At 46.4% G+C, this 26730-nt stretch overlaps 1 protein-coding gene across 4 annotated transcripts; it reads left to right on the top strand.

Moving 5' to 3' along the window:
- The first annotated feature begins 4591 nt into the window (after positions 1-4591).
- Positions 4592-21248, top strand: IGSF1 (immunoglobulin superfamily member 1). Of its 4 annotated transcripts, none has more exons than XM_045471706.1 (21): positions 4592-4793; positions 5232-5293; positions 7673-7809; positions 7959-7985; positions 8417-8698; positions 9055-9342; positions 11258-11542; positions 11769-12062; positions 12525-12803; positions 13136-13262; positions 15129-15199; positions 15294-15326; positions 15713-16003; positions 16293-16571; positions 17139-17426; positions 18536-18823; positions 19005-19292; positions 19488-19775; positions 19888-20166; positions 20565-20688; positions 20831-21248. In XM_045471706.1, the coding sequence occupies exons 3-21, from the start codon at positions 7740-7742 to the stop codon at positions 20964-20966; spliced, it is 4017 nt and encodes a 1338-aa protein (XP_045327662.1). In that variant the 5' UTR covers positions 4592-4793; positions 5232-5293; positions 7673-7739; the 3' UTR covers positions 20967-21248. The 4 variants fall into 4 exon arrangements, with proteins under 4 accessions (XP_045327662.1, XP_045327663.1, XP_045327661.1 ...); XM_045471707.1 differs by lacking the exon at positions 4592-4793 and adding an exon at positions 4901-5085; XM_045471705.1 differs by lacking the exon at positions 4592-4793 and adding an exon at positions 4901-5103.
- The last annotated feature ends 5482 nt before the right edge of the window (positions 21249-26730 follow it).

Genomic DNA, 26730 nt, shown 5'->3' with positions numbered 1-26730 from the left:
TAAATAAAAGGAATATTGTGGTGCTAGGAGGATTAGTATGGAGAACAGTGGGGTAGTAGTTAACCTTTTGGTAAATGTTTCGTGGGCCTAACAGAACCTTGTGGCCCTGCTAGATTGGAGCACAACAAAACCTCATTTTCTTTACGCACCCATTAACCTTAAGTTAAATTCAACTAGGTAATCAGACTGTCGGTTTGCTCTGTGACAGGCATCCAGAGGCTGATCATGCAGGCACCTATGCCCTGTGGCTCACAATGTGTGTTCTAATTAAATGTTTCAGTTCTGGTTCATCACTTACATTTGATTTATTCTACACATCTTCCTTCAAAGTCTTGAAAATACCCTCAGTTACAGCTTCTGGAAGTGACTTAGTGCCCCAAACCGTGCCCTTAATAATTGAAATGCTTGACAAAGGATAAGTTGAAACCCAAGCTTCCACCTCCACCTCCAAAAAGAGGTACTTCTTACCTCCAGAGCTCAAACCCCAACCAGGTCTTGCTGGTGGAACTAACCTGTCTGGTTGGGTCTCCTCACTGTCCCAGAAAACCAGTTGTCCACTTGCCCCACCTCTCCTTAATTTCTTACTTATCTCTTCCACATACCCTCCCCAATTGCAGAAGGGGATGGTGACTGAGGGTTACTGGGGCGTGGGAAGGGGTGCTAAAACATATTAGGGGCCTTCTTAATGCACCAAATACTCTAGAGATCTGGCACAATCCGAGGGCGGTTGGCCACAGCAGTGATGTGGGGGCAGGGCAAGGGGACCACAGTGCTCACTGCTCTCTTGAGAGTGTAAGGAAATTGTCAGGATTCTTGGTAGTTCCTGTCTGCCAGTGAGAATCACTGTCCTGAAACATAAAACTGAAAGAAAGTGGTTTGCTAGTAAATGTTTAACAGACAGCTCTCTGGAGGAAAAACAAAACAAAACAAAAAACCTGATTTGTAGCATTCGCTTATTCAGTGGTGTAAATTCGCTGGCCATGGCTAATTTTAAGCTGCCAACCTGATATTACTGAACACTGGGTTGACATAAGATGCGCCTGTTCAGCTCTCCTGAACCAATGCCAACCAGCTCAAGCACATCATTGGGAAGAGGTCAGCTTTGCCCTGTGCTTCTCCTGCCTGGACTACTATAAGACATGTTCAGCTTTAAAAAGATTTCCTCATCCTACACTGGACTCAGTTAGGGAGAAGTCTCCCCAGACCACCCTGTGTGCAGCATATGTCCCCTGATGCCTCACCTTGAGCTCCACCTTCTTGAAGCTTTTCTAGCACTCCTTTGGTTCCCAGTACAGCTTTTATAAGAGAGTTGCTCTTTTCTTCTAAGCTGAGAGTCTTTGGAGCTTAGAAATCCTTTCTTACAAATCACATTAGTTCTACCACTACCACACAACTTACTTCAATGTATAATAGTATGTACTCAATAAAATATTGTTTTTACCAGTTGTCTCCTAATCCAGAAGAGGTGATTCTGAAGCTTTTGCAGGAGAAACTCTATTCCAGCCCCCTGCTCAAGCTGTGGGTATGACTCGGGAATATTTTCTGGTATCACCCCACCCCAGAACTGTGAAGCTGGGAGCTCCCATACCAGCCCTCTCCTGTCCATTTGGCAAGTTTAAGGGGATGGAGAGGCGGGGGGGGGGGGGCCTGGCAATTAGGAAGAAGACTAGTCAGGGAGCCTGGTGGCTCAGTTGGGTAAGCGTCAGACTTCAGTTTCAGTCATGATCTCGCGGTTTGTGAGTTCGAGCCCTGTGTCAGAGTCTGTGCTGACAGTTTGGAGCCTGGGGCCTCCTTGGGATTCTGTGACTTCCTCTCTACCTCTCTCTCTACCCTTCCCCTACTCATTCTCTCTCTTTCTCTCTCTCTCTCTCTCTCTCTCAAAAATAAACATTGAAGGGGCGCCTGGGTGGCGCAGTCGGTTAAGCGTCCGACTTCAGCCAGGTCACGATCTCGTGGTCTGTGAGTTCGAGCCCCGCGTCGGGCTCTGGGCTGATGGCTCAGAGCCTGGAGCCTGTTTCCGATTCTGTGTCTCCCTCTCTCTCTGCCCCTCCCCCGTTCATGCTCTGTCTCTCTATGTCCCAAAAATAAATAAACGTTGAAAAAACAATTAAAAAAAATAAATAAATAAACATTGAGATATTAAAAACATAAAATAAGGTAAAAAAAGAAGGAATAAGACTGATCATTCTTAAACATTCCCTGAAGGAGGAGTTGTTTAATACCAGCCGATTCTAGAGTAATCAACCAGGAAAGAATCCCAGATTTCCTGGTGTGTGTGGGTGGGTGGGTGGGTGTGCGCTTGCACGCGCACGCACGCGCATGAAAGATTCAGGATCACAAGCCACAGGCCCACTGGATTCATGATGGGGGAAGGCCAGCAAAGCCAAGGTCCAGAACTCCATCCTAGCTAAGTCTCAGCCCTAGACTACGTTGGCCTCTATCACCAGCTTTATATTTATTATTGGCCTACTCAAGTTTTCTTTAGAAAGGTTGGCCAGTGTTTCTCCTTTTGCAGGCAGGCTGCAAGTTTCAAGACCCACAGAGGTAGCCTAGAGATGAAACTTCTCGTGTCTCAATTGCCAGCTGTAGTTTGAATGAGTTGGCTTGTAGGAGGCCTGAATCTCATAGTGTCCCAGAGCAAGTGTGAGAGTGAGTTGTATTCTTATCTATGCAACCCCAGGACCTTCTGCAGTCTTCCAGTCAGTTAGTGGGGAACCTGGGCTCTAGATTCAGGCTGCTGGTCCAAAGCACAAGCTTCAGCCAAGGACTTGTAAAGAGCAGGGGGACACTATCATTGCCTTTTTCTACATTCTTAACAATGCATTTGATTGTTGCTTTTTTATTTTACTAAGTAAAATCTGTTTTTTAATTTTAATTAATGATTTTTTTAGTTTTATCATTCCAAGCATCCAATGCAGAGGCAGCATTGGGTAGTGGTTAAGAACATGGGATTACATTTCACAATACATACAAACATTGAATCATTATGTTGTACCCCTGAAACTGATATAATGTTGTATATCAATTATACTTTATTGAAAAGAAAGATTGAAAGAGCTAAGAAGTTGTTCAGTTACTTTGCATAAAAAGTTTTAGAAAACCTTTCTATATAAAACCCAATTGTAGATATATTAAAATCAAGGCAAATAAAAAAAAAAAAGAAGGAACATGGGACTGTATATACAGACTGTCTGGATATAAATCCTGGCTCTGCCATTTGCTGGCTGTGTCGCCTTCCGGCAATTTGCTCAATTGGCTCTCTGTTTAAGGTTCTTCATCTGTAAAATGGGGCCAACGATGATAGTTATCCCATAGTGTTGTTATGGGGAGAAAATGAGTTGATATTTGTAAAGCACTTAGTCCCTGGTACTATCATAGTAATTTCTCTACAAATGTTTTGAAAATTGGCATGGATATTTCCATCCTGACAGATAGTAACTATCACTACCGTATTCCAAACAATCGTCACATTGAGCCAATTTGATCTTTTACATGTTTCAGGAACCTTTGCTCTCCCCTCCTTCACTGGTTCCACCGCCCTCATCTGGGCCCACAGTAACAGCAAATCGCTTGCACTTTCATGTCTTACTTGCTGGTCTTTCCTAGTGCAATTCTCTGACTCTAATGGTGCCCCTTCCTCTGGCATGTTTTCCATTACTATTTGTCCTTAGACCACAAACTCCTTAGAAGCAGAAACTCAAACATAATAATAGCAAATAAAGGAGCAGAAACTTCCATTCTTTCTAAATCATCAGCATGGAAGACAACGCCTGGCACAAAGAAAATACTTGACAACCATTCATTGAATTAATGGAGGCTTGCTGTGACCCAGGCACCATGTAGTGGTTTACCTGGGGATTTTCATTCAATCCTAGCCAAAACTCTGTGTGATGGTAAGTACAATTATTATCCCCATTTTACAAGTAAGAAAACTGAGTCTTGAAAAGGTTAAATAACCTGCCCCCCAAAACATATGTTTATATTCATATGACTATGCTTTTCCTTGAGGGATAACCTGTAGTTTATAATGGTGTGTGGGAACAGAGGATGCCAGGAAGCTACAACTGCTATTACCTGATGCATAAAGAGATGATATTCACTTTGCCTGTTAAAAAGAGCTGTTATTTGGTTTTTACATGGTTTGTTCTTAAATTGCAGTATTTTTTCTCTAGATAATTTGTAATCTTTTATGTTTAATTGGGCTATTTCTTCCCGACAATGCATTGATCTGTGAGTTTCTTGGACGCTGCATTTTAATCCCATCATACACTAGATGTCAGGAGCTTTGGTTAGCATCTTACCCATACATTTCTCATTTCAAAAAGTCTTTTATGACCAACGATATCTGTGGAAGGTTGTCTACATCATTGAAAGCATGTTACTCTAGGGCATTTGGAGAAAGCTTTACAGATTAATAGTAGTAGTGGCGGCAGCAGCTACCATTGATTGAGCACCTACCATGTTCTAGCATCCTGTGCTGGAAGTTTGACTTGCGCTATCCAAAGCCCTGCGCCACCTTAGCTTCTACTGTTTTCTTTTACAGATGGGAAAACTGGGACTCAGACAGTGTAACTCACTTCAGGTCACTCAGCTACTGAACCTGGACTGAAATCCAAACTGCTGTGTCTCCAAAGCCTGGGCTTTTATCCCAAACTGGACTTTGGAGGCTGTCCCACTCACTTAACTCTCTCTGAGCTTAGTTTCCTCATCTGTAAAACGGAGTGAAGTAACACATCTTGTAGGGTTGCTATGAAGATTCGAACCAATAGCTGCCCAGAGCCCCGAGGCGCACAGTAAGCATTTAAACCGTGGTGGCGACGTGCATGCATAAGTGGGGCATTAAATGGGCAGAAGAAGATCCGAGATCCCTTTAAAGGCATTGGGAGCTGGAGAGGAGAGATCTACAGCTTTGGCAGTCCTGAGAGCTGGCCCTCTCCCCTCCAGAATACCGTGACCCAATGAAACTCAGAGCGGCAGGAGAGGGGGCAGGGGCCTGAATTTGGCTCGGGCAACCTCTGCAGCGAGTCTGGAGAGAGGCGGAGAGCTGGGAGGGGCGGAGAAATCCCGGCCATCAGAGGACTGCAGGTGTCAGGCAGAGTTGGTGTAAGTGGGCTCCCAGAGCCAGGCTGAAGGAGGGGAGGAGGTTGGAGCAGCCGGGCCGGCGAGCAGGCGGGGGAAGAGAGGGAGGCGGGGCTCGGAGCCCGAGGGGCTGTCCTTCTCACGCCGGGCAGTTTGCTGCATCTGGTGGAGCTCACTGGAGAATCTCCAACAACGGAGCGGGGCTTCAACTACCGTAAGTACCTGCAAATGAGCGCATAGCCCAGTGGCTGAAGATTAAATACTGGCCATCAGATCCTAAACAAAAGCCCCCGAAATAGTCTCCCTGCTGTAACTAATTGCCGCAAATCAAACTGCTCCCCAGTCTCTACCCGCTATCCCCTTCATCCCTCCCTTTCTCCGTCCCTCCACGGATCCCAGCCTTGCCTCCCTGAGAATCTCTGGGCACTGTAAATATCTTCCCTTTTCCTTCTCAGTCTTCCCTCCAAACCCTTAGCGAAGCATGTACCCGGCACCCCGCCGAGCCCAACCCCTTTGATTCCTGGAGCCCTCAAAGCTATGCAGGGGGCGAGCCATTAGACATTTCGGGTATGTCACCCTCAAAAGCACTGCGGCGCTGCCTAAGGGTGGGGAAAGTGCTTGGGGTGGAATAGAAGGAGAGGGTAAAAGGGCTAGTCCTTGGAAGTTGGGGGTGGGGGTGGGGGTGTGAAAGCCCCAAAATGGGCGTGGCCAATTAACCTAAAGCTGGCGGCTGTTTCCCAAATTCCCTGGGCACAAGAGTCCTCATTTGGGCTGGATCCTTAGTGATTGGGGAGGGGTCAGCCATGCTGAGAAGCCCAGGTTCCTTCATTCTGCTCAAGTCCCCAGGAGGCAAAACCCTGGTTTAGGGGTCCAAGTGGCCACTGTGGAATCTCAGATGGCATTTCTGGGCAGAATCCCAGGTTGAACCTTTCCCTTGGCAGTAGAACCTGGCTTCCCCAATAAATCTTGGCCCAGAGCCCTGGGGGAACAAAGCAACAGGGTGGCACTCAAGCCTGGGCCTGGGCCTGGCCCTGAGAAGAGCAGGGAAAAGGGGCTCTAGGAACTGAGATGGGATGAGCATCGTTAGGGTGCCACACGAGGTTAATACCCCCTTGGGGAAGAAGAAAAATAGCTACCTTTTAATGAAATGCTTACTGTGTGCCTTGTACATATATTATCTCTGATCCAACACAACAAAAATGCTAGGTAGGTGTTTCTCCCCAACTTCACAGATAAAAGAAAAAAAAAAGTCCAGAGAGGGTAATTTGAGCATCCTTCTTCAATGTAAAGTGAAAAAGGCAAAAGGAAACTGTCTCCTTGGATCTCTGACTTTCCACCTGTTTCCTACAGCCCAGATGTTTGAAAATGAATCTTCTTGTTTTCCTGCTCCTCCAACCTGCCCGGTGTTAGCCCTGGAGCAGATTAGAGGCTGCATTACTAGGGTCTGTTGGGGTGAAGCAAAAACACCCCTTTTCTGTTCTGGGAGCTGCCTTTACCTCGCTCTACTGAGCTGGGATTACAAGACCAGTGCTCTAACCCCTGATCTATGGAGACTGAGCTAGGATTAAACAGCCAGTACCTCAGAGTCTGAATAGAGAGAGTTGGTGGAGGAGAGTTAGCTTGAGTTTGTGTGTGGTGGGGATACACCTTCCCTTGGCAAATGGATACTTTGGGTGTGGTGGGGGAGAAGAGGCAAGAAAGTATAAAGGGTCTATCTTATGCACATGTGGTCAGTAGTGGGGTTTTTGGAAAATGAAAAGGCCTCGCTGAATTTAAATATTTTTACCATATTCTCTGAAATTCAAACAATTCTCTATATCCTTAGGAGCAATGAACAAAATTGCTTATAAATTATGAGCAGCCAATACATCATTTACGCCTTATATTAATTAGCTCAAGCACCTTGATTCTCCAACACCTACTTAAGATGGGGAGTTTTAAGCTTTGGGGGCAAGAGATAAGAATGAGCGTAATACTGCATCTGAGGCAATCTACAGAAGGGAGGGCCTGGATGGTGTGAAATGGGAACGGTGAGTAAATGTAAGAAAGGGGGAATTTAAATACTGGTTTTAGAGTATTGGCATCGGAGCTAAACATGAATTTTGGCCTTAGTATTTAATCTTTTGACTTTGGGCAAATTAAATATATCTTCTCTAAGCTTCAGTTTCCTTGCCAGAAAAATGGAGATGGCAGGAAAGCCTCCTTTCCTAGGTTGTTGGAGAATTCAGACTATCTATCTATCTATCAATCTATCTATCTATCTATCTATCTACCTAATCTAATCTAAAAAAATTACTCCCTACCCCTCCCATCTCTATCGTCCCATGGGCTCCCTCTGGGCTGGATTAACTTGCCCTCTGGGCCTCTGAGATTCCAGGGATGTACAGACATTTCAACCAATCTGACATCTTAGATGCCAGCAGAGACCTTGGGTGGGAAGAGAAGGGGGTGGGGCAAAGGGGCAGGTGACCTTGTAGTACCTTTCATGCCTCTGAGGGAGTGGAAGGTAGGGCTGTCAAGTGCAGTTTAGTGATTCAAACTCAACTTTGAGGGGCAGGACAAGTCCTCTGAGTAAAAATACTTCTGCTTTTAGATCTTACCACCTGCTGAGGGGCAGAGCCGTGCCAAACTTGGAGTGCACATTGAGCACCAGAGGCCCCATGACCCTGGACCGGCCAGGGCAGCGACCCACCATGTTGCGGACATTTACTGTCTTGCTCTTTTGCATTCGTGAGTACAAGGAAGGGGTGAGGGGCAAGTGATCCTGTCACAGGTACCCCTATGAGTAGACACCTTGGGGAGGGAGGAGAGACTTTTGGGGAATGAGAGTTGGTGGGGTCAGTGTGTGGGCCCTCCTTTACCATTCTCTCTCTTTTCAGGGCTGAGTCTGGGTATGACATCGATAGGTAAGTCAGTCCTACCACCTCAGGTGGCACCACCTCAGGAACCTCCCACTTCCTGGAGGTTCCGAGACATCAGCTGCCACCATGGCCCCTGGACATAACTGCCTTGAGACCACAAAGATAATTCCCAGATTGAGCTGGTTGGGAATCAGAGCCCCTCACTTCGTGACTTGGTTTCCCACAGAATAATAAAAAGCTTTACCTCAGATGGAAAGGAAGCCAGACTTGTGCTGTGTTCCCCAACTCACTTGAATCCCTTGAACAAATATCCTGGGGTCCCTATCCCATCTCCCACAGGAGCAGACACTCTTGTCCCCGGGGGAAGACAAAAAAAGGAATCGGGGTCACAGCTGATTTTAAGGGACGTTGTGGGGCATGCTGTGGGAGGGAGAGTGTTGGACCACTCACATCTTTGTGATCTTTGGAAATGACAGTGATGCAGTCACAACCAGAGCTGTGGATAGAGACCAACTACCCTCAGGCCCCTTGGGAGAACATAACACTTTGGTGCAAAAGCCCCTCTCGGATTTCAAGCAAGTTCCTGCTGCTGAAGGACAAGACACAGATGACCTGGATCCGCCCTTCCTCCAAGACCTTCCAAGTTTCATTCCCTTTGGGTGCCCTTACTAAGTACAATGCAGGTCTTTACAGGTGCTGCTACTGGAAGGAGACAGGCTGGTCAGAGCCCAGTAAAGTTTTAGAGTTGGAGGCACCAGGTAAGCAGACAGCGACAGATAGTCAAGAATAAACTCCAGCTCCTGGAATTCAAACTTGTCTTCGCAGAGCATGATTTGCTTAATTAATTCATTCACTTACCTCAAATGCATGAATGCATACACGCAGGCATTCCACAGTAAGTGCCTACTCTTTATAGGCAATGCAGAATGAGGTTGCAGTCTCTGGAACATTTCTAGAGAGCAAGCTCTCAACATAGGGGAGACCCTAGATGGGAGAGGGAAGGGTGGCAAATAAAGATGGTAAAGGGAAGTCTTTAAGTAGCACTCTCCTCTGCTGCTCACTGAGCAGCACTATCCTTGCTCTACCTGAATTCTAGTTCATTCTCTCCTTCTAGGTCAGCTGCCCAAGCCCATCTTCTGGATCCAGACTGAGACCTCCCCTCTTCCTGGATGTAATGTTAACATACTCTGCCATGGCTGGCTGCAGGATTTGGTATTCATGCTGTTCAAGGAGGGATATGCAGAGCCCGTGGATTACCAAATCCCAACTGGGACAGTGGCCATATTCTCCATTGCCAACATGACACCTGAGAGCGAAGGGGTTTACATCTGCCGCACTCATATCCAGATGCTCCCCACTCTGTGGTCAGAGCCCAGCAACCCCCTGAAGCTGATTGTGGCAGGTGGGTGTGGCTATGGCTGCTGGGGTCTGATGATTGTTGTCCCAGGGATCATGGCTGGATGAACCAGGCTTTCTGAATTTACTTTTCTTAGCCAGGTCCTAGGCCCTGCAAGGCCTCTGAGCTACAGTCATGTGACATTTTACTGAGATGCAAATTAGAATCCCACATTCTACAAGGCAGATGTGTGGGAGCCAATCACTTTGCTAGCGAGTGAGCCCAACCAAGTGTGCGGCAGCTTCAACTCATCACAGCTTTGTTGTTCTCTATTTATTGAACATGATGCATTCATTCATTTGACTAATATTTATTGAGCACTTAATATGTGCCAGGCACTGCCACTGCAGTCTTATAAGCTGGTTTTTAAATTTTAAATGCATTTTTATTGTATTTGTGATTATTATTTTTAAGTGTGGAAAACAGAATGGATTGTGCAAGTGCTGGTGATAAAAATAAACAAAAATGATAAAAGGTGATAGTTCGTATTTTAGAAATGGCTTCATAAATGACTTTAGTCCTGTATATGTAAATCTGATAAGACAGTCAACCTCTAAACACAGCAGAAGTCTCCCGAAAATGTTCAAATGCCAGACGCACACCCGAGCCCCAATTTGCCCACCCCATGGCCTAGATGCTTTCAGACAGAATTGGCCACATTTGCATCAGTTATTCCATCAATCCCCATCAATAGGCTTGGGGAAAGCCGTGGCGCAACAGAAGGTACCCCGGACTTAGAAGCAGTAATCTTGGTTTCTAGTTCAACCTCTGACACCACCTCCCTGTGTGATCTTGAGCAAGTCACTTCACCTCTCTGTGCTTCGGTTTCCCCCACTCTAAAATGGGATGACGGTATCTATACAACCTACTGTATGATGCCCCTCTGTGCCTCGGTTTCCTGATTTGAAAAATTGGTATAAGAATAATGCCTACCTCACAGGGTTGTTGTGAGGATTTGCCTAAATATAATATATGTACAGTGCCTGGCATATAAGTTCTCAATAAATGGTAGATGTTAATTTCATTAGTATAGCTTCTTATTGAGGATCAAATAACAAAGACTGTCTGTTTGAACTGTGTGTATGGATGTTTGTTGCACGAATGTCCTTCCAGAGTAGATTCCACTAACATACACTTTGGCAGTTACCTACTCGCTGGTATCCCTCACTAGGCCATCAACTCTTTGCTGACAGGGACTGTGTCTACTTGTAAACCCTTATACCTACATGATGCCTGAATGCTACATCCTAAATGCTCAATGAGCACGTGACAGAGCTGATCTTTCTAATAATGGATGGGTGGGTCTACCTGGGATGGCAGCGTGTAAGAAGGAATGGTATGGGAGTAAGGCCCGCCCCTTATTTTGTAGTATCACCCCCTTAGGGGAACAGTACATGGAAAAGAGGGTGTGGCCCCATTAATAGATTTCTTTGGGTTGAAGACTTATTGGCCAATCCCTCCTTATTGGTTTCTTCCTATCTTGTGCTGGAGGTAGGGTCTTATTTGGCTTAATGTGTTCGAAAGCCATTTTTATTCCTGCAGTAGTATTCATGCTCTACAAAGATAGCATCAAAAGTACACTTTAAGAAGTTTGGTTTCTTGGGTGGTTGGAAGAAGTACATTTGGCATTCCAGGAACCTAAAGATACAGGCAATTACAGATGTAGCTATTCCACGGAGACACAGCCCTATACATAGATAGAGCTCGGTGGATCTGATTAAGTCTGGTGAGCGGGGAGGTGCCTAAGTGGACATGCCCTTGATTATCTCCTAGAAGAGGCTGAGATTCAAGGAAGGGAGAGAGAGTAGAGGCTAAACTTCAGCTACCACTCCCTGTCTTTAGAAAAAACTAGGAAAATAAAACTAGAAGATAATAGGGAAGATTCAACCTATTGCTAATTCAGGGTCTCTCCCTTTTCTAGGACTCTATCCCAAACCAACTCTGACAGCATATCCTGGGCCCATGATGGCACCTGGAGAAAGCCTGAGCCTCAGGTGTCAGGGGCCAATCTATGGAATGACATTTGCCCTAATAAGGCTTGAAGACTTGGAGAAATCCTTTTACCGCAAGAGGCCAATAAAAAATGAGGCATATTTCTTCTTTCGGGCTTTGAAAATCCATGATGCCGGACATTACCTCTGTTTTTACTATGATGGGTCATACAGGGGTTCACTCCTTAGTGATATCCTGAAAATCTGGGTAACCGGTAAGAGAGGGAAATGCCATTCATCTATGTTAGGGGCTAAGGATATACAACTCCCTCTGGGCCTCCTGGAGAACCTGGTCATGCAGCCAGGGCTAACAGTGGGGAAGAGAACAGAATTTGTACAACTGGGCTTAGGATTTGCCAAGGGTGGACTGGAGGAAGAGAACCCTTAGTGGTGGGAAGCGAGGCAGACTACTAGCCCTTTCTATTTTGGGTCTTGTCCTAGACACTTTCCCCAAGACCTGGCTACTTGCTCAGCCCAGTCCTGTGGTCCAAGTGGGTCAGAACGTGAGCCTGTGGTGTCGAGGGCCAGTGGATGGAGTGGGGCTTGCACTCTATAAGAAAGGAGAAGACAAACCACTTCAGCTCTTGGATACTGCCAGCACTGATGACGATGAGTCACTCTTCCTCAACAATGTGACCTACAGTGATGCTGGCATCTATAGCTGCCTCTATCTCCTCTCCTGGAAGACCTCCATCAGGATGACATCACACAACACCATGGAGCTCGTGGTTGTAGGCAAGTGCTAACAAATGTGTGTTTTTTATCACCATTATTGTATTCTAAGAAGGAGCTAGCAGCCCTATACCCTCTTGGATTTATGAGCCAAGGAAAAATACACTAGGAAGGTGGTGTGGAATTTTCTCCAAAAACTTTAGGTATTTTCTCTCCCAGGATTGCTACCCAAGTCCTACCTCTCAGCATGGCCTAGCCCCATTGTGTCCCCTGGAAAAGTTATTTTCCTTCTGGCCAGGGGAAACTCACAGGTGTCAGGTCTTCCTGAGAGAAGGTAGAAACCAAGAGTCTTTAGAGCACTGAGGAGTGGGCCAAAAGGTTCTGATGCACAAAGTTTGAGACCTCTGATCTAGTGGAAGTGGAAAAGCAGAAAAGATCAAATAGGAAGCTGGGAAACATTTGTTGGGGGAAGGGGTATTGAGTTCAAGGTCACTTATTCTAACTCTGGTTTCTGGATTGGTGCAGATAAGCCCCCCAAACCCTCCCTGTCAGCTTGGCCCAGCACTGTGTTCACGCTAGGAAAGGCAATTACCCTCCAGTGCCGAGTACCTCATCCAGTACTCGAATTTTCTCTGGAATGGGAGGAAAGAGCAACATTCCAAAAATTCTCGGTGGTTGGAGACTTCATCATCAGTAATGCTGAAGGGAAAGGCACAGGGGCCTACAGTTGTAGTTATCGCATAGAGGCACACCCCAACATCTGGTCACATCGCAGTGAGCCCCTGAGGCTGATGGGGCCAGCAGGTGAGAGGACAGCTCTTCATGTGTATGCACCTCCGTGGCTTTGGTCATGATAGCCCTGGGATCCCAGAGCAGTGCCCAGAAAGCTATGGAAAGGGGAGTCAGGGGCTTATAAGTTAAGGTCCTTGTGTTTGTGCACTCCTCCCCTGGGGTGGCCTCATAATCATTCAAAGGCAGTGAGCAGGATACCTTCAAAGCTCCCATTCTTTATGAAAAAGAAGGCCACTTCTATTCACCTTCCCTTCACCGTCAGGAACCAGCCCCTGCCACCCCTCCCCTGAATGTTTTCGCCTCCCCCTTTCTCTATCAAGGCCCCTTCTTCTGGTCTTCTCTAGCCACAGGCTTTCTCACCTGGAATTACGTTCTGAATGAAGCTATCAGGCTGTCCCTATTCATGCAGCTTGTTGCCTTGCTGTTGGTAGTGCTGTGGATAAGGTGGAAGTGTCGGAGACTCAGAATCAGGTAACTGTCTTGTCCCAGCCTCCTGTTCTTCAATGTCGCTCAGTCCAGGCTCCCCAGAAACTCAGACACAGGGCATGCTCTATTTGATACAAGTCACAAGGTCACACCCTTTGTATGCTCCACCTTCTGGGTGTCAAAGACAAGACTTTCTCATCCCAGCTGTTTCTCTTTCACCTTGCAGAGAGGTCAGCACCCAACCCAGAGGGTGGAGAAACATATACTTCTCAGAGATGAGAAGTAATCAGAACCTCATCCATTGATTTCCCCCCCAACAGGAGACTACCCAAATCTCAGCCCCTCAGAGATGATTGATGTCTTCCACATTAACTTAGTCTGAACTTCTTCTCTTGTAAGAAGCCAAGCTGTCCTGTGTCTCCAGGTGTTACCCAATTCCCATCCCAACTTTTCATCATTACTCCTAGCTTTCAAGGGCTAGAGAGCCTTGCGTTCCATCCTCGTTGCCCTGGAAACCAGTATTTCCACTGCTCTGGCCTCCAACCATCTGTGCAGGGCATCCTGAGAGTATAATCTTAACCTAGATGGGCATCTGATGAGGCAGTGGATTGGGCCTGGGCATCAAACTGCTTCCTCTGAAACAAACAGGTTGTCCTGCCATTTCCTATGATCCTTTGGAGCCCTCTGGGCCATCCCCCTCTCTCTCTGATCCCCATGGCCTGTGCTTAAGCTATTCTGCTTAAAAACAAGGAGACAAATGACAGCTCCCAGCTTCGCGGGGGCTTCAGCCCCTGAATACCTTATCTAGTCCCCCCCACAACCTCCTAGTTCCTGGCTATAGCCCCCTCACCATTATCACAGGCCTTTGTGTATCCAGTACACAAAGGCTGATGACTATGATTTGTGTCTGTGTTTTCAACTAGGATCTGAAGGACAGAGTGCTTGGGTAATTAGAAGGGAGCCCCCTAAATCTTCTGCAAAAACCACCACCCTTTGAGTTTTCAAAAGGTCTCAGTGGGGGTCCAGTCTTAGTTGTCCTTAGAATCTATCCTGAGTCTTGCATCTGGGGGTAACCTCAAAGCCAGGAGTTAGAAAAAATGTGGCTTCAAGTGCCCTACTTCAACTCAGGACCACCGCATCAAAGAATGGGTTCAGAAAACAGATTTGAGAAAAAGCAGCTTGAAAAGCATGTTTTCGTGATCGGGGTGGGGGGGGGCGGTCAGTGTTTTCTAAGTACAAATTGCCAAGTGGATTTTGGCTTAATATCATCTAATTCTACAGGACCCATAACCCAAAGCTGCTGCACATTGCTAGTCATAATCTGGGTGGGGGTAGAGAGATCCCACTCTCTGACAAGCTTAGCTCAGCACTGACAATCTTCCGGTAATTCACCACGGCTGCCTAGGCAACCCTTCCATAACAAAGGCAGGTGAGGCAGGTCGGTCTGAGGACCAATACTGCCATAATAAAAACTGCTTCCAAACTTAAACTTGATGACTGAGAAACACCCAAGATTTTTCCCTCCACCCCCACACCCACCACCCAGAGCTGCCGATCACTCTGAGCTCCAGGGGTTCTGAGGGCTGGGGTTACAAAACCATTTTCACATCTGACAACTCAGTTCCAGCAACAGCCTAATCAGGGGCCAAGGGGAGCTGACACCTGATACAGGCTGGGGAGGGGGGAGGGGGCGGGGGGGCACGTGGGTCATGAAAGACCAAGAGGTTTGTAGGTGGTGAGGTCCTCAAAAAGAAAAGTCATCGATGTCAGAAAAGATTATATCCCATTATCCTGCCCAAATCCAATCCCTATTGGGTGGTGAGAAAGCCAATGACATAAATTGCCGCCCCCTTCTCTCCGCCCTCCCCCTAACCCCAGCAGTTCCTCTCGTCTCTTTTCTGGTCTCACTAGAGAAGCCTGGTTGCTGGGGACTGCTCAAGGGGTCACCATGCTCTTCATAGTCACTGTCCTCTTCTGCTGTGGTGAGTACAAGGGGGTGGGGAAGGGGCCTGGGCAGAAGGCCGGGGGAATCCCGTGCAGGAGGGGGCAGAGCCCTGGCAGCAATTTCTTTTGCAGGACTGTGCAATGGGGTATTGACAGAAGAGACTGGTGAGTTTTTCCTGCTCCAGACTGGGACATTCCTTCCTGGAGATCCGAAATAACTACAGAGTGTCAGTGTCAGTGGCCAGGGAGTGACTGGTTGGGAGGGAAAGACAGCCAGGAAGGGGCACTTGCTAAAGCTGCTGGCAAAATTCGGCCTCCAACTCTGCTTTTCTGCCTGCAAAATGCCCCCCTCCCAAGCTTCTGCGCTTTTCTGAGGCTCAGCTGAGACATAAGCTTCCTCTTTCCCCTAGCATCTGCAGAAGGAAGGAAAGAGTTTGGGTTTGGGTTGAAAGGGGAGGTGGGCAATGTGATCTGGGTAGGGGGTTCAAGGGCAAAGAAGGGGGGAGGGAAGGGAGGAGGGAAGATGGCTTCATTTACTCTGCTGTTTCTAGAAATAATCATGCCAACCCCTAAGCCTGAGCTGTGGGCAGAGACCAACTTCCCTCTTGCCCCGTGGAAGAACTTAACCCTCTGGTGCAGAAGCCCTTCTGGCTCAACTAAGGAGTTTGTGTTGCTGAAGGATGGGACCGGGTGGATTGCAACTCGCCCAGCCTCAGAGCAGGTCCGGGCTGCCTTCCCCCTTGGCGCCCTGACCCAGAGCCACACCGGGAGTTACCATTGCCATTCCTGGGAGGAGATGGCTGTGTCAGAGCCCAGTGAGGCTCTGGAGCTGGTGGGCACAGGTAAGAAAAGGCAGAGGCTCCTCCCAGGGTGATCCTCAGTGCCCTGCGGCTCCAACACTGTTCCTGAGGGTGGGGGAATAATGCACACTGACCTGGAGCCCAAGGGGCTTGTGCTGCAAGTAGGAGAGGACGGGCCCTGAAATGGGGGAGGGGATTGGGAACAGACTTATAGGAAGAGTCAAAGGCCAGTGCGGGATGGATTTCTTTTTTGCTGACAAAGTGACTCCAAGTGTCCCATCTGGCCACCTCCAAACTTTGGCCTCCTTTTCCACCCCATTTTGTTTCTCAGACATGCTCCCCAAACCTGTCATTTCTGCTTCCCCCCCAATCCGGGGCCAGAAACTGCAAATCCGGTGCAAAGGATGGCTGGCAGGCATGGAGTTTGTTCTGTACAAGGAGGGAGTGCAGGAACCTGTCCAGCAACTTGGTGCGGTTGGGAGAGAAGCCTTCTTTACAATCCAAAGAATGGAGGCTAAAGACCAAGGCAATTATAGCTGCCGTACTCACACTGAAAAGCGCCCCTTCAAGTGGTCTGAGCCCAGTGAGCCCCTGGAGCTTGTCATAAAAGGTAGAGCTGAAAAGGGTGTGTGAGAGAGGAGTGGGGGGAGGCAAAGCTCTGGGTCAGACACTCCTCTCCCCACAGAAACTTTGCTGCTGGTCCTAGGAGCCTGTGTCCAATCTTAGAGCCAGGCAGGCGTGGCGCTGGGAGTGCTGGGGCCTCTGGCTGCGCGATATTAATAGCCGTAATCGTTATTAATAGCTGGGGTTTGTGGAGGGTGATTTAAGTTTTCTAATTATTTTCAGATCAATTATCTTATTTAGATATAGAGCAAATATTCAAGGGAGGTGGAACAGGTACCATTCACCCTTCTTGCCCAAATGGGCAAACTGAGCCTCAGGGGACCAGCAGAGCTCTAGTGAAAGTTCACTCTTTTAGCTATCTATCCAAGGAGGTGAGGGGTGGGGGTCAGGAGTCCCCTGTGAGAAGTCCGTCTGCAAAGTGGACTTGCTTTGATTTTTAAATGCACCTACTGGTGAATGAAATGCTATAGAAATCAATGTTTGCTATATTAGCTATCTTTCTTTTTGGTTTCTTAATTTGGTTTTGTGTTGTGTGTTGTCTTTTGCCTTCTAGAAATGTACCCCAAGCCCTTCTTCAAGACATGGGCCAGCCCTGTGGTCACTCCTGGTGCCCGAGTGACTTTCAACTGCTCCACTCCCCACCAGCACATGAGCTTTATTCTTTACAAAGATGGAAGTGAAATAGCATCCAGTGACAGGTCTTGGGCAAGTCCAGGGGCCAGTGCAGCTCACTTTCTGATCATTTCAGTGGGCGCTGGTGATGGAGGGAATTACAGCTGCCGCTATTATGACTTTGCTATCTGGTCTGAGCCCAGCGACCCTGTGGAGCTCGTGGTGACAGGTCAGGAGGGGGGGCATGCATATGGAGACAGTATTGACCCTGGGACAGTGGGTGGAAGGGCTGTCAGCAGGAGAGGAAAAGTGCTCTTTCTTAAAGTCACCAAGATGAAGCATGCGACTCTTGATCTTAGGGTCATGAGTTCAAGCCCCACGTTGGGCGTGGAGCCTATTCAAGTACATAAATAAATAAAATAAAAGTCACCAAGAACGTGCTTAAGAAAGTGCCTGGCACATGGTAAGCAGTCCATGGAAGGCAGCTGACTATATTATTATTGATACAGAGAGAAGAGTCAAAGGAGAGGGGAGAAGGGAGAGGCAAGTAATTCACTTCTAGGGAAAGAAGGAAGGCAGTTGCGGGTGTCCAATCCCCAAGGCCAAGCTCATGTTGCTTTATTTCTGAAATCTTTTTGTGGCTTGGCCTAGAGCTTTAGGCTCAATGTTCACTTTTTCTTTAGATGGTCTGTCAGAGATTGGTGGGCTGGATGGCCCTCAGAGAAAAGGCAAAGACCTTGAAATGACAGCTGCATATTATGCAGCCATTACAAATGATAGTTTTCAAAGGCTGATTAACGTCATAGGAAACTGTTTACTATATAAAGTTAAGTGAAAAATGTTAACTTACACAACTGTGCATACAGTAGGATCCCAATATGCAAATCGTTACAGCTACAATGATATGGGTACACATAGGAAAAAATGAAAACGAAATACAGAGAAATGTATAAAGAATGGTTATATTCGAGTGGTAGAATTGTATTTCCTTAGGTTTTCTCTGTATTTTCTTTTTTGTTAAATTTATTTATTTTGAGAGAGAGTGCAGGCACATGAGCAGAGTAGGGGCAGAGAGAGAGGGAGAGAGAGAATCCCAAACAGGCTCCTCATGGTCAGCACAGAGCCCAATGTGGGACTCAAACCCATGAACTGTGAGATCATGACCTGAGCTGAAATCAAGAGTCAATCGCTTAATGGACTAAGCCACCCAGGCACCCCTTCAGTATTTTCTAATTTGCTACGATGAACACATACTGTTTCTTACAGTAACACTAGAAAAGCAATTTGCAGAATGTGGGGGGATAGGCTTCTCTCATGTTGTGGTCTCTTGAATTTCAGAATACTACCCGCAACCCACTCTCCTGGCGCACCCAGGTCCTGTGGTGCTTCCTGGAAAGAATGTGACCCTGCGCTGCCAAGGGGCTTTCCCAGGCATGAGGTTTGCCCTCTTGCAGGAAGGAAACCAGGTTCCCTTACAGTTCCAGAGCACCTCAGGGAACTCAGCTGACTTCCTCCTCCATACCGTTGGAGCAGAGGACTCTGGGAACTACAGTTGTGTCTACTACGAGACAACCATGTCAAATAGGGGATCGCATCTCAGCAAGCCCATTATGATCTGGGTGACTGGTAAGAACAGACAAGATAGGAGACTGGGACAGAGACAACTGGAGTAGGGATTAGGGATGGTAGAAGGCTAGGCCAGACCCTAGAGGGGAACCGTTGCATCCAGAAGGAGAAAGGTAAAGGGTAAATGCAGCTAGTGATAAGTTTCCATACTCACTACTTTCCATCTTCCATCTCCTCCTAGACACGTTTCCCAAGCCATGGTTGTTTGCTGAGCCCAGTTCTGTGGTTCCTGTGGGGAAGAATGTTACTCTCTGGTGTCAGGGGCCAGTCCGTGGAGTAGGGTACATTCTGCACAAAGAAAGAGAAGCCACTTCAGTGCAGCTCTGGGGATCTACCAGTAATGATGGGGCATTCCCCATCACCAATATATCTGGTGCTAGCATAGGGCGTTACAGCTGCTGCTACCACCCTGACTGGACCAGCCCTATCAAGATACAGCCTAGCAACACTCTGGAACTCATAGTCACAGGTAAGGGGAAGGTGCTCTGGAATGGGCATGGGAGCATAGAGAGGAGAGAATGGACTACAAGACACTTCATGGAAATAGTTTTTGAAGAGCTCAAGGAGAGGCAAGCAATAGTCTTCCCTCTTTATTGAATAGACTCCAGGGGTGGCACACTGGAAAGTGGCTTCCTCTCTCTGACCAGTAGTTAATTTTTTCTAGGTTTGCTCCCCAAACCCAGCCTCTTAGCCCAGCCAGGTCCCATTGTAGCCCCTGGAGAAAATATGACTTTTCAATGCCAAGGGGAACTTCCAGACTCAACATTTGTCCTGCTGAAGGAGGGCACTCAAGAGCCTTTGGAGCAACAGAAGCCAAGCGGGTACAGGGCTGACTTCTGGATGCCAGCAGTGAGAGGTGAAGATTCTGGGATCTATAGCTGTGTTTATTATTTGGATTCTGCTCCCTTTGCGGCTTCCAATCACAGTGACTTCCTGGAGATCTGGGTGACTGGTAAGGTCCTAGAGACCTCAGTAATAGTCTAGATTTTATAGTCTAAAGTAGTTAGCCCTAAGCAGGTTCAGAGTCACTTCTAACACTGGTTGGTTGTCCTGTTTGGTTGCAGATAAGCCCCCTAAGCCCTCGCTGTCAGCCTGGCCCAGCACTATGTTCAAGCTAGGGAAGGACATCACCCTTCAGTGCCGAGGACCCCTGCCAGGTGTTGAATTTGTCCTGGAGCATGACGGAGAAGAGGCTCCTCAGCAGTTCTCAGAGGATGGAGACTTCGTCATCAACAACGTAGAAGGAAAAGGCATTGGCAACTATAGCTGCAGCTACCGCCTCCAGGCCTATCCTGATATCTGGTCGGAGCCAAGTGATGTCCTGGAGTTGGTGGGGGCAGCAGGTGAGAGGATAATCCCTCCATCATCTTAGCATGACCCACCTGGGATCCCAGAGACACCAATGGAGACCTGATGGAGACCACCCAAATGTGGAGGTGGGAGGGTTTATAGTCTGAGACCTCAAGTGTGGCCATCTTTCTCCCAGGGATGGTAGGGAGGTGGGACCTCAGATTCACTCACAGATAGTGAGCAGGATACTTTCAAGGCATCTTCTACCCCCCAAAAGGAGAGCTGCTTCTGCCTCAGCATAAGCACTGACTCTGACCAACCCCTTCACATTCTCAACACGTGGCTTCCAAGTGAATCCTGGAGGAGGCCAGATGACTGGGCAAAAAGAGGTCAGGAGAACAGACATGTGATAACCTCCATGACTTTGGTTTCTGTTCTTTTATCATCACAGGGCCTGCTGCTCAGGAGTGCACTGTGGGGAACATTGTCCGGAGTAGTCTGATTGTGGTGGTAGTTGTAGCCTTGGGGGTGGTGCTAGCCATAGAGTGGAAGAAGTGGCCTCGACTCCGAACCAGGTAAATGTCTCATGTCAACCTCCTTCTATAAACCCAGGGCTGCTGGAGAAATGCTCCTTGAATATCTAAGCCCCATAACACAACCTGTTTTCAGGTTAACAGTTTTGGGTCCTCCCTTAGTCATGTCTTTTTCTCTACACAGGGACTCAGAGACAGATGGAAGAGACCAGACCATAGCCCTTGAAGAGTGTAACCAAGAGGGAGAACCAGGCGCCAACACCAGCTCTCCCTCATCAGTCTCTCAGGAAACCTCAGTGGAACTGCCAGTCCCAATATAATAATCTCCTCATTTACAAGAGCTTTCTTCTCCTCTCTTTTATCCTCAGAGACCTGCAGATTCAACTGATTATACTGGGAGTCAACCCCATCTACTGTTCTTGGCCACTAATCACCTGAGCTGGGTCAAGGGGATTCTGGGAGTTGAGAGCTCTTACAGGGTGAGATGTTTCCTGAAGAGAGATTCCCTACCCCTGTAACTCCTCACTGTACTGATTTACTGGTGCATGAAATTCTATTAAAACATATCTTCTGAATAAATATTCACTGTTTAACTGAAAAAACTATGGCAGTGGTTTTTCCATGGATCGGTTGTCTACTTACAGCATAGAAATGGTGTATTGGAACTGACCTCTATGGAAGAGTAAGAGAGCATGGGGTTGCTAGCACAAAAGAAGGAGCTTAAGGATGGGGTGGGGAAGGAGGGAAGGCTCCAAAAGAATACTTCCCAATTTGGTTTGAGACGTCACTGAGTAGAATGTCCTTTTGTCTTTCCATCTCATTATTGGATGGATGAATGGATGAATGGCGATGTTCCTTCCAAGTTCAGCCCAAGGAGGGCAAACATTGAATATCCTTTTTACCCTGTTACTTGTAGGTCCGTAGTATGCCTGCCTTCAAACATCAGAATTAGCCCTCTGCAGAACTTTGAAATTGACAAAGTTGCTTTGTGGCCCTTACCTAACAATCATGGAGTGTACACTAATTCACTCTTAAGTCTAAATGATTGATAAAAGCTGAATAGTTTGATGATCCCTAAAGAGAGCTTTGTTTTCCCAAAGAAATCGGTATCTGGTGTTGGGATCTCAGAGAGTGAGTAAGCAGGTGCGGTGGTTGATTTGAAGAAGGGAGCCTTCCAGTGTCTCCTCCCAGGACTCCAAGTGACTGCTGGCTTGCATTTTGAGCCCTTGATGTTCCTCCCTGGATCAGCATGACATTTGCTCCATGGGTGGGAATTCAGTACACATTAGGGGGATTGGATTGGGAAAGGGGGCTTACCTAGTTTCTTGAACCTGTTCAAGACCTCAGAAGAATTGCCCTACAGGTCCTAGAGGAGGTCATGATTCCTTTAAACCTGACCGTAGAGTTCCTTACCTCCCAACACTGTTTAATTCTAAGCCAACACTGTTCAGCAGAATGATGCACAAAGGTGCTGTACATGGTGAGTTATTTATCCCAGGTTACAACAAAATTTAGAAAGCAACTCCTATATTCTTACATTAGGGAGCTTATTTACCCAGCAACTTAATGAAAAAAAAAAAATGCATCCCATTTCCCTTAATCCTTATAGAATGAAACACTGAATACTATAGACTAATTTGTATTAAGCTCTTTGGAATGTAGAAGTACAAAATCTCACTCTGATTTCCATTTGACGAGATTCTATTGGTCGCTTATACTAATTTCTTATAGTGTTTCTAAAAATTGCATTTCAAAAGTGCTTTTACATTTGAATCTAGCAAAACCTAAATGTTGCTTTCTGCTGAGCACTACTCTCTGCCTTTAAACTCATAATCCCTAACCCTCAATCAAGCTGTACATTTTGAACACTAACGGGAGGCTTCTTCTTGGTCCTTGGTTTTAGGATAGAAGTCTTTGCTCAGGTCTGGTTTCGTTTTCCAATCATCAGGTGTTCCAAAGTGTATTATCAAGGCTAGTGGCAGGGCTGTGCAAGTTAGCAAGTGAACACTTGATTACTTTAGCTGTTAAACAAGGGAAAGACAAATGGGAAGAAAAGAGCAGAGAGCCAAGGACTGAAATCTAGAGAAGGCTCTGAGTTAGGAAAGCAGGAAGAAGATGAGGCAAAATGCAGAGAAAGACTCTTGTGAAATCCAGATATTGAACCTGGGGTCTCCTGTGTCAAAAAGATTTAAACGCAGGCACTCAGGGAATCAGATAAAATTTTGATAAGCCTTTCAATGAGAAACAAATAGTGAGAAATATTGTGACACTGGACTGTTAGTTGGTTTTCTAAAAACACTCACATATACCATTCTTCCACTTAGAGAACCAAGTTCTACATGTTTTAGAAGGGAAAAAATAGTTGTCAATTAACTGCGAAATACTTAAAGACAAAGAGTGGCTTTGGGATTTAACTTTCCTACTCGCTGTCAGAGCTATTTCAATGAATTAAATATCTATTTATAATGCAGAAGTCGTCACAAACTATCTCAATGAATTAAATATCTATTTATAATGCAACCTTAGCTTGTTGCTGACAATGCTCCACATGGCACTTTTTTTCAACCTGGTTGCCATGGGAATCAGTCCCTTCACCCCCGGCTGGCCTCTAATCGTCAGCCCAGCATCAGGTAATTTCTGGGAAATGGAATCTCAGTTAGGGTGGAATGGACCTTTGAGAGCAGAATTTGTCTCTGGGACTCCAGGAACACAGACCAAAGATCCTCTTCCCATCTTTAAAAAACAAATGTAAATTACCGCTGATCCTTGAGCTCACACATCCTTGTCCCCAGCATCTCAGAGCTACAAAGGTTGTCAAAGTGGTGTGGTCCAATCCCCAACCCAGTACAGAATCTCCTTCATAGCAGAACTTACAGGTAGGTAGACAGCCTCTTTCTGTCTACCTCCAGGGATGGGGAGCCCACCACTTGATGACACAACCTGAGAATTTCAAATTGTTTGATTGATTCCATATCTGCCTGTGTAACTTCCTTTTGTATTCACCAGCTCTAGTTCCACCTCAAGTTGCAACCCAGACAAAATCTACTTCTTACACATATACAACATCCAGAAAATGTGAGTTGTCCTTCCCGAGTCCAGAACATCTCACTAATGGTACTTCCAGGGTTTTGCCCACATTCGTTTGCAAATGCATCTCTATGTAGTTAACTCTCAGTTACCCAGGCTTCGGAGGGCAGAATTCATGCCTATCCAACTCCTTCCAGATTCAACCGGAGCAGCTCTTCTACATATCTTATATATCTATTATTGTATAGAACAATATGCGATAGAATACTTACATAGAACAGTAAACAATGATAAATTATGTAATGAAAAATAAAGCAGAGATAGGAAATACAGAAGTGTCTAGTGGGGAAATTGTTGCAAGTTAAAAAGGGTAGCTGAGACAACCTCACGGAGAAGATGGAATTTGACCTACGGTTTGAAGGGTATGTGGAGCAAGCCACGCAGATATCTAGGCAAAGTGAGTTCTTGTCAGCAAACACAGCAAGTGCAGCAGCCCTGACACAGGTGAATGTCTGGCAGGTTGGATGAACTGTAACTAGACCATAGTGGCCAGAGCCCAGTACGCAAGGGGGACAGCAGGAGATAAGGTCAAAGAGGTGGTGGGAGCCAAGCAAGACCTTTGCAGGTCTCTGTAAGGACTTTGACTTATACCATGAATAAAACAGGAAGTCACCCGAGTGACACGAGAAGACTTAGATTTACAAAGGACTGTCTAGTCTTCTGCGTGGAGAGTAGACTAAGGGACAAGAGCAGAAGCAGAAAGATCTGTTGGGAGGCTCTTGCAGTAATCAGACAAGAGAGGGTGGGTTAGGTCAACACAGTAACAGACAGGTGATGCGAAATGGTTGGATTATTGATACAATCTGAGAAAAGAGTCAACAGAATTTGCTGACAGATTTGATGTGGGGTGTGTTCTGTAAACATTTTCATTAAAAGAAAGAACTGTTTCAAATATTGCCTTAGTGTCTCCTTCCCTGAGTTATTTAAAGAAATTTTTTTAACATTATTTATTTTTGAGAGACACAGACAGAACATGAGTCGGGGAGAGGAAGAGAGAGAGAGGGACACAGTATCTGGAGCAGGCTCCAGGCCCTGAGCTGTCAGCACAGAGCCTGATGTGGGGCTTGAACCCATGAACCGTGAGATCATGACCTGAGCTGAGGTCGGACACTTAACCAACTGAGCCACCCAGGCGCCCCCCTTCCTGGGTTATTTCAATCTCATCCTCAGGAAAGTGTTCTTCAATGCCTCCCAAGCCAGGTCACCACTTCCAGACGGTTTGTCAATGCGTTTGTCATTGTCCATGCGGAAACACTGTGAGCAAAATGCAAACCTGTATATCTGACGTGACCTCACTAGCACAGAGCACACAGGACAATGAAACGATCATCTTCCAGGATCTCAAGTCGCCATTTCTATTAATGCCGTCTAAAATTACATTAGTCCTTGGGCAGCCAGATCACTCTGTTGGCTCATAGGAAACTTGTGGTCAACTAAAACCCACAGCTCTCTTTCACACAAGCTCTTGCCAGTTCGATCATTTCTTGTTCTTCACTGGTGCAAGGGATGTGTTATTTTGAAATTGAGTTTTTAACTCAGATATAAGACTTGACATTTATTCCTGTTACATTTCATCATATAGGCTCTAGCTTACAGATGTTACATATTATCACTTAGTGAGCCCCCTTTGATATGCCACATATATAGGCACTCCCTCATTTACTCCTAACAGCAATTCTGTGTCTCCCCGTGCTATTAATATCCCCATTGTACACATGAGAAAACAGAGACTCAAACAGGTAAGGTAACATGTCCAAGGCCACCCAGCTCATAGCCAAGTGCAGAGCTGGAATTAGAATCCAACTTTGATTCCAAAGCCAGATTCTCCAATGTTAAGTCTTAGATAGCCCAGTGTCTAGATCATAGTAGGTGTACAACAAATATTTACTAAATTGGCCACCTTCACACCCTAGTTTTTATTTATGTTATTGAACTGACACTCATATTCACTTGGTATTTGTTGGGCTCTGTTCTAGAGCTTTATATTTATTAAGCATCTTAATCTTCACAATAAATCTATGAGACAGGTACTATCATTATTCACATGTTTTTCAAGGAAGAAAACAGAGCCACACAGAGATCCCTGCCTAGGTGATACAACCAACAACTGTTAGAGACAGAATTTGGACCCAGGCAGTCTGGCTCCAGAGCTTGTGTTTATAACCACTATGCTATGCTGTCTCAGGCTATTCTGAGATCCTGAAAGTCTAGCTCACTGTCCACTGCCCAATGCTAAGCCTGTGGCCCTCCTGTTGAAGTCCAGTTCAGCCTCCTCCTTTTCTCTGTTTCCCTTTATTATCAATGAAAGCTAGTGTCTAGGATTACTAAGAACGAAAACTTGCCCACGTCCCCAAACTTAGTCTTGATTTCTCCCCTTCCCTCCCAGAACTCCATGACACTGCTCTCATGTAGACAAAATTTTTCAACTTCCCTTCTTAAGGAGGGGGCCAATGTGATTAAATGGTCCCCATTCTTGGTAAATACCTTAAAAAACACTTGGCTGGTGGTGGCAGGTCAATAGAGGCTTAGAGAAGAAAGATGTTCCCCCTGGCCCCCTCACCACCCCCAACAATGGCCCATAGACCACTCCGTTATATCAGACTATGGTAAATTAAGTCTACAGGATCCTGGCTAGAGTCATGTTTTAAACTGGGCGTGGTAAGGGCATGTAGAGAAATTCAAGCCATTCACACAAGTTATTGGTTTATCAAGGATGCCTTTGGTGAGGAAATCCCTTGTTGTTTCAGAAGGCCATCTTTGGCACCATATGTCAAAGGCCCAAGGATGGTACACATAACATCATAGGCTAGCATTTGTATACATATACATTTGTATATAAGGGGCTAGAATTAATTTTGAGCTTGAGACAAATCCTGTAAAGTGTGGCATGTCATAAGAAACTTTTCAAAATTAGCCAAAGTTACCTTATTTTGCAGGATCATTGCTCAAGCTGTTGTTCCATTTTAACCCAGGAGTCAATCCTGGGGAGCCCATCAA

This window comes from Leopardus geoffroyi, chromosome X (genome assembly GCF_018350155.1).
Source record: "Leopardus geoffroyi isolate Oge1 chromosome X, O.geoffroyi_Oge1_pat1.0, whole genome shotgun sequence".
Lineage (NCBI taxonomy): Eukaryota > Metazoa > Chordata > Mammalia > Carnivora > Felidae > Leopardus > Leopardus geoffroyi.
The sequence above is the reverse complement of the archived record's forward strand: the minus strand, read 5'-3'. Positions and strand labels throughout refer to the sequence as shown.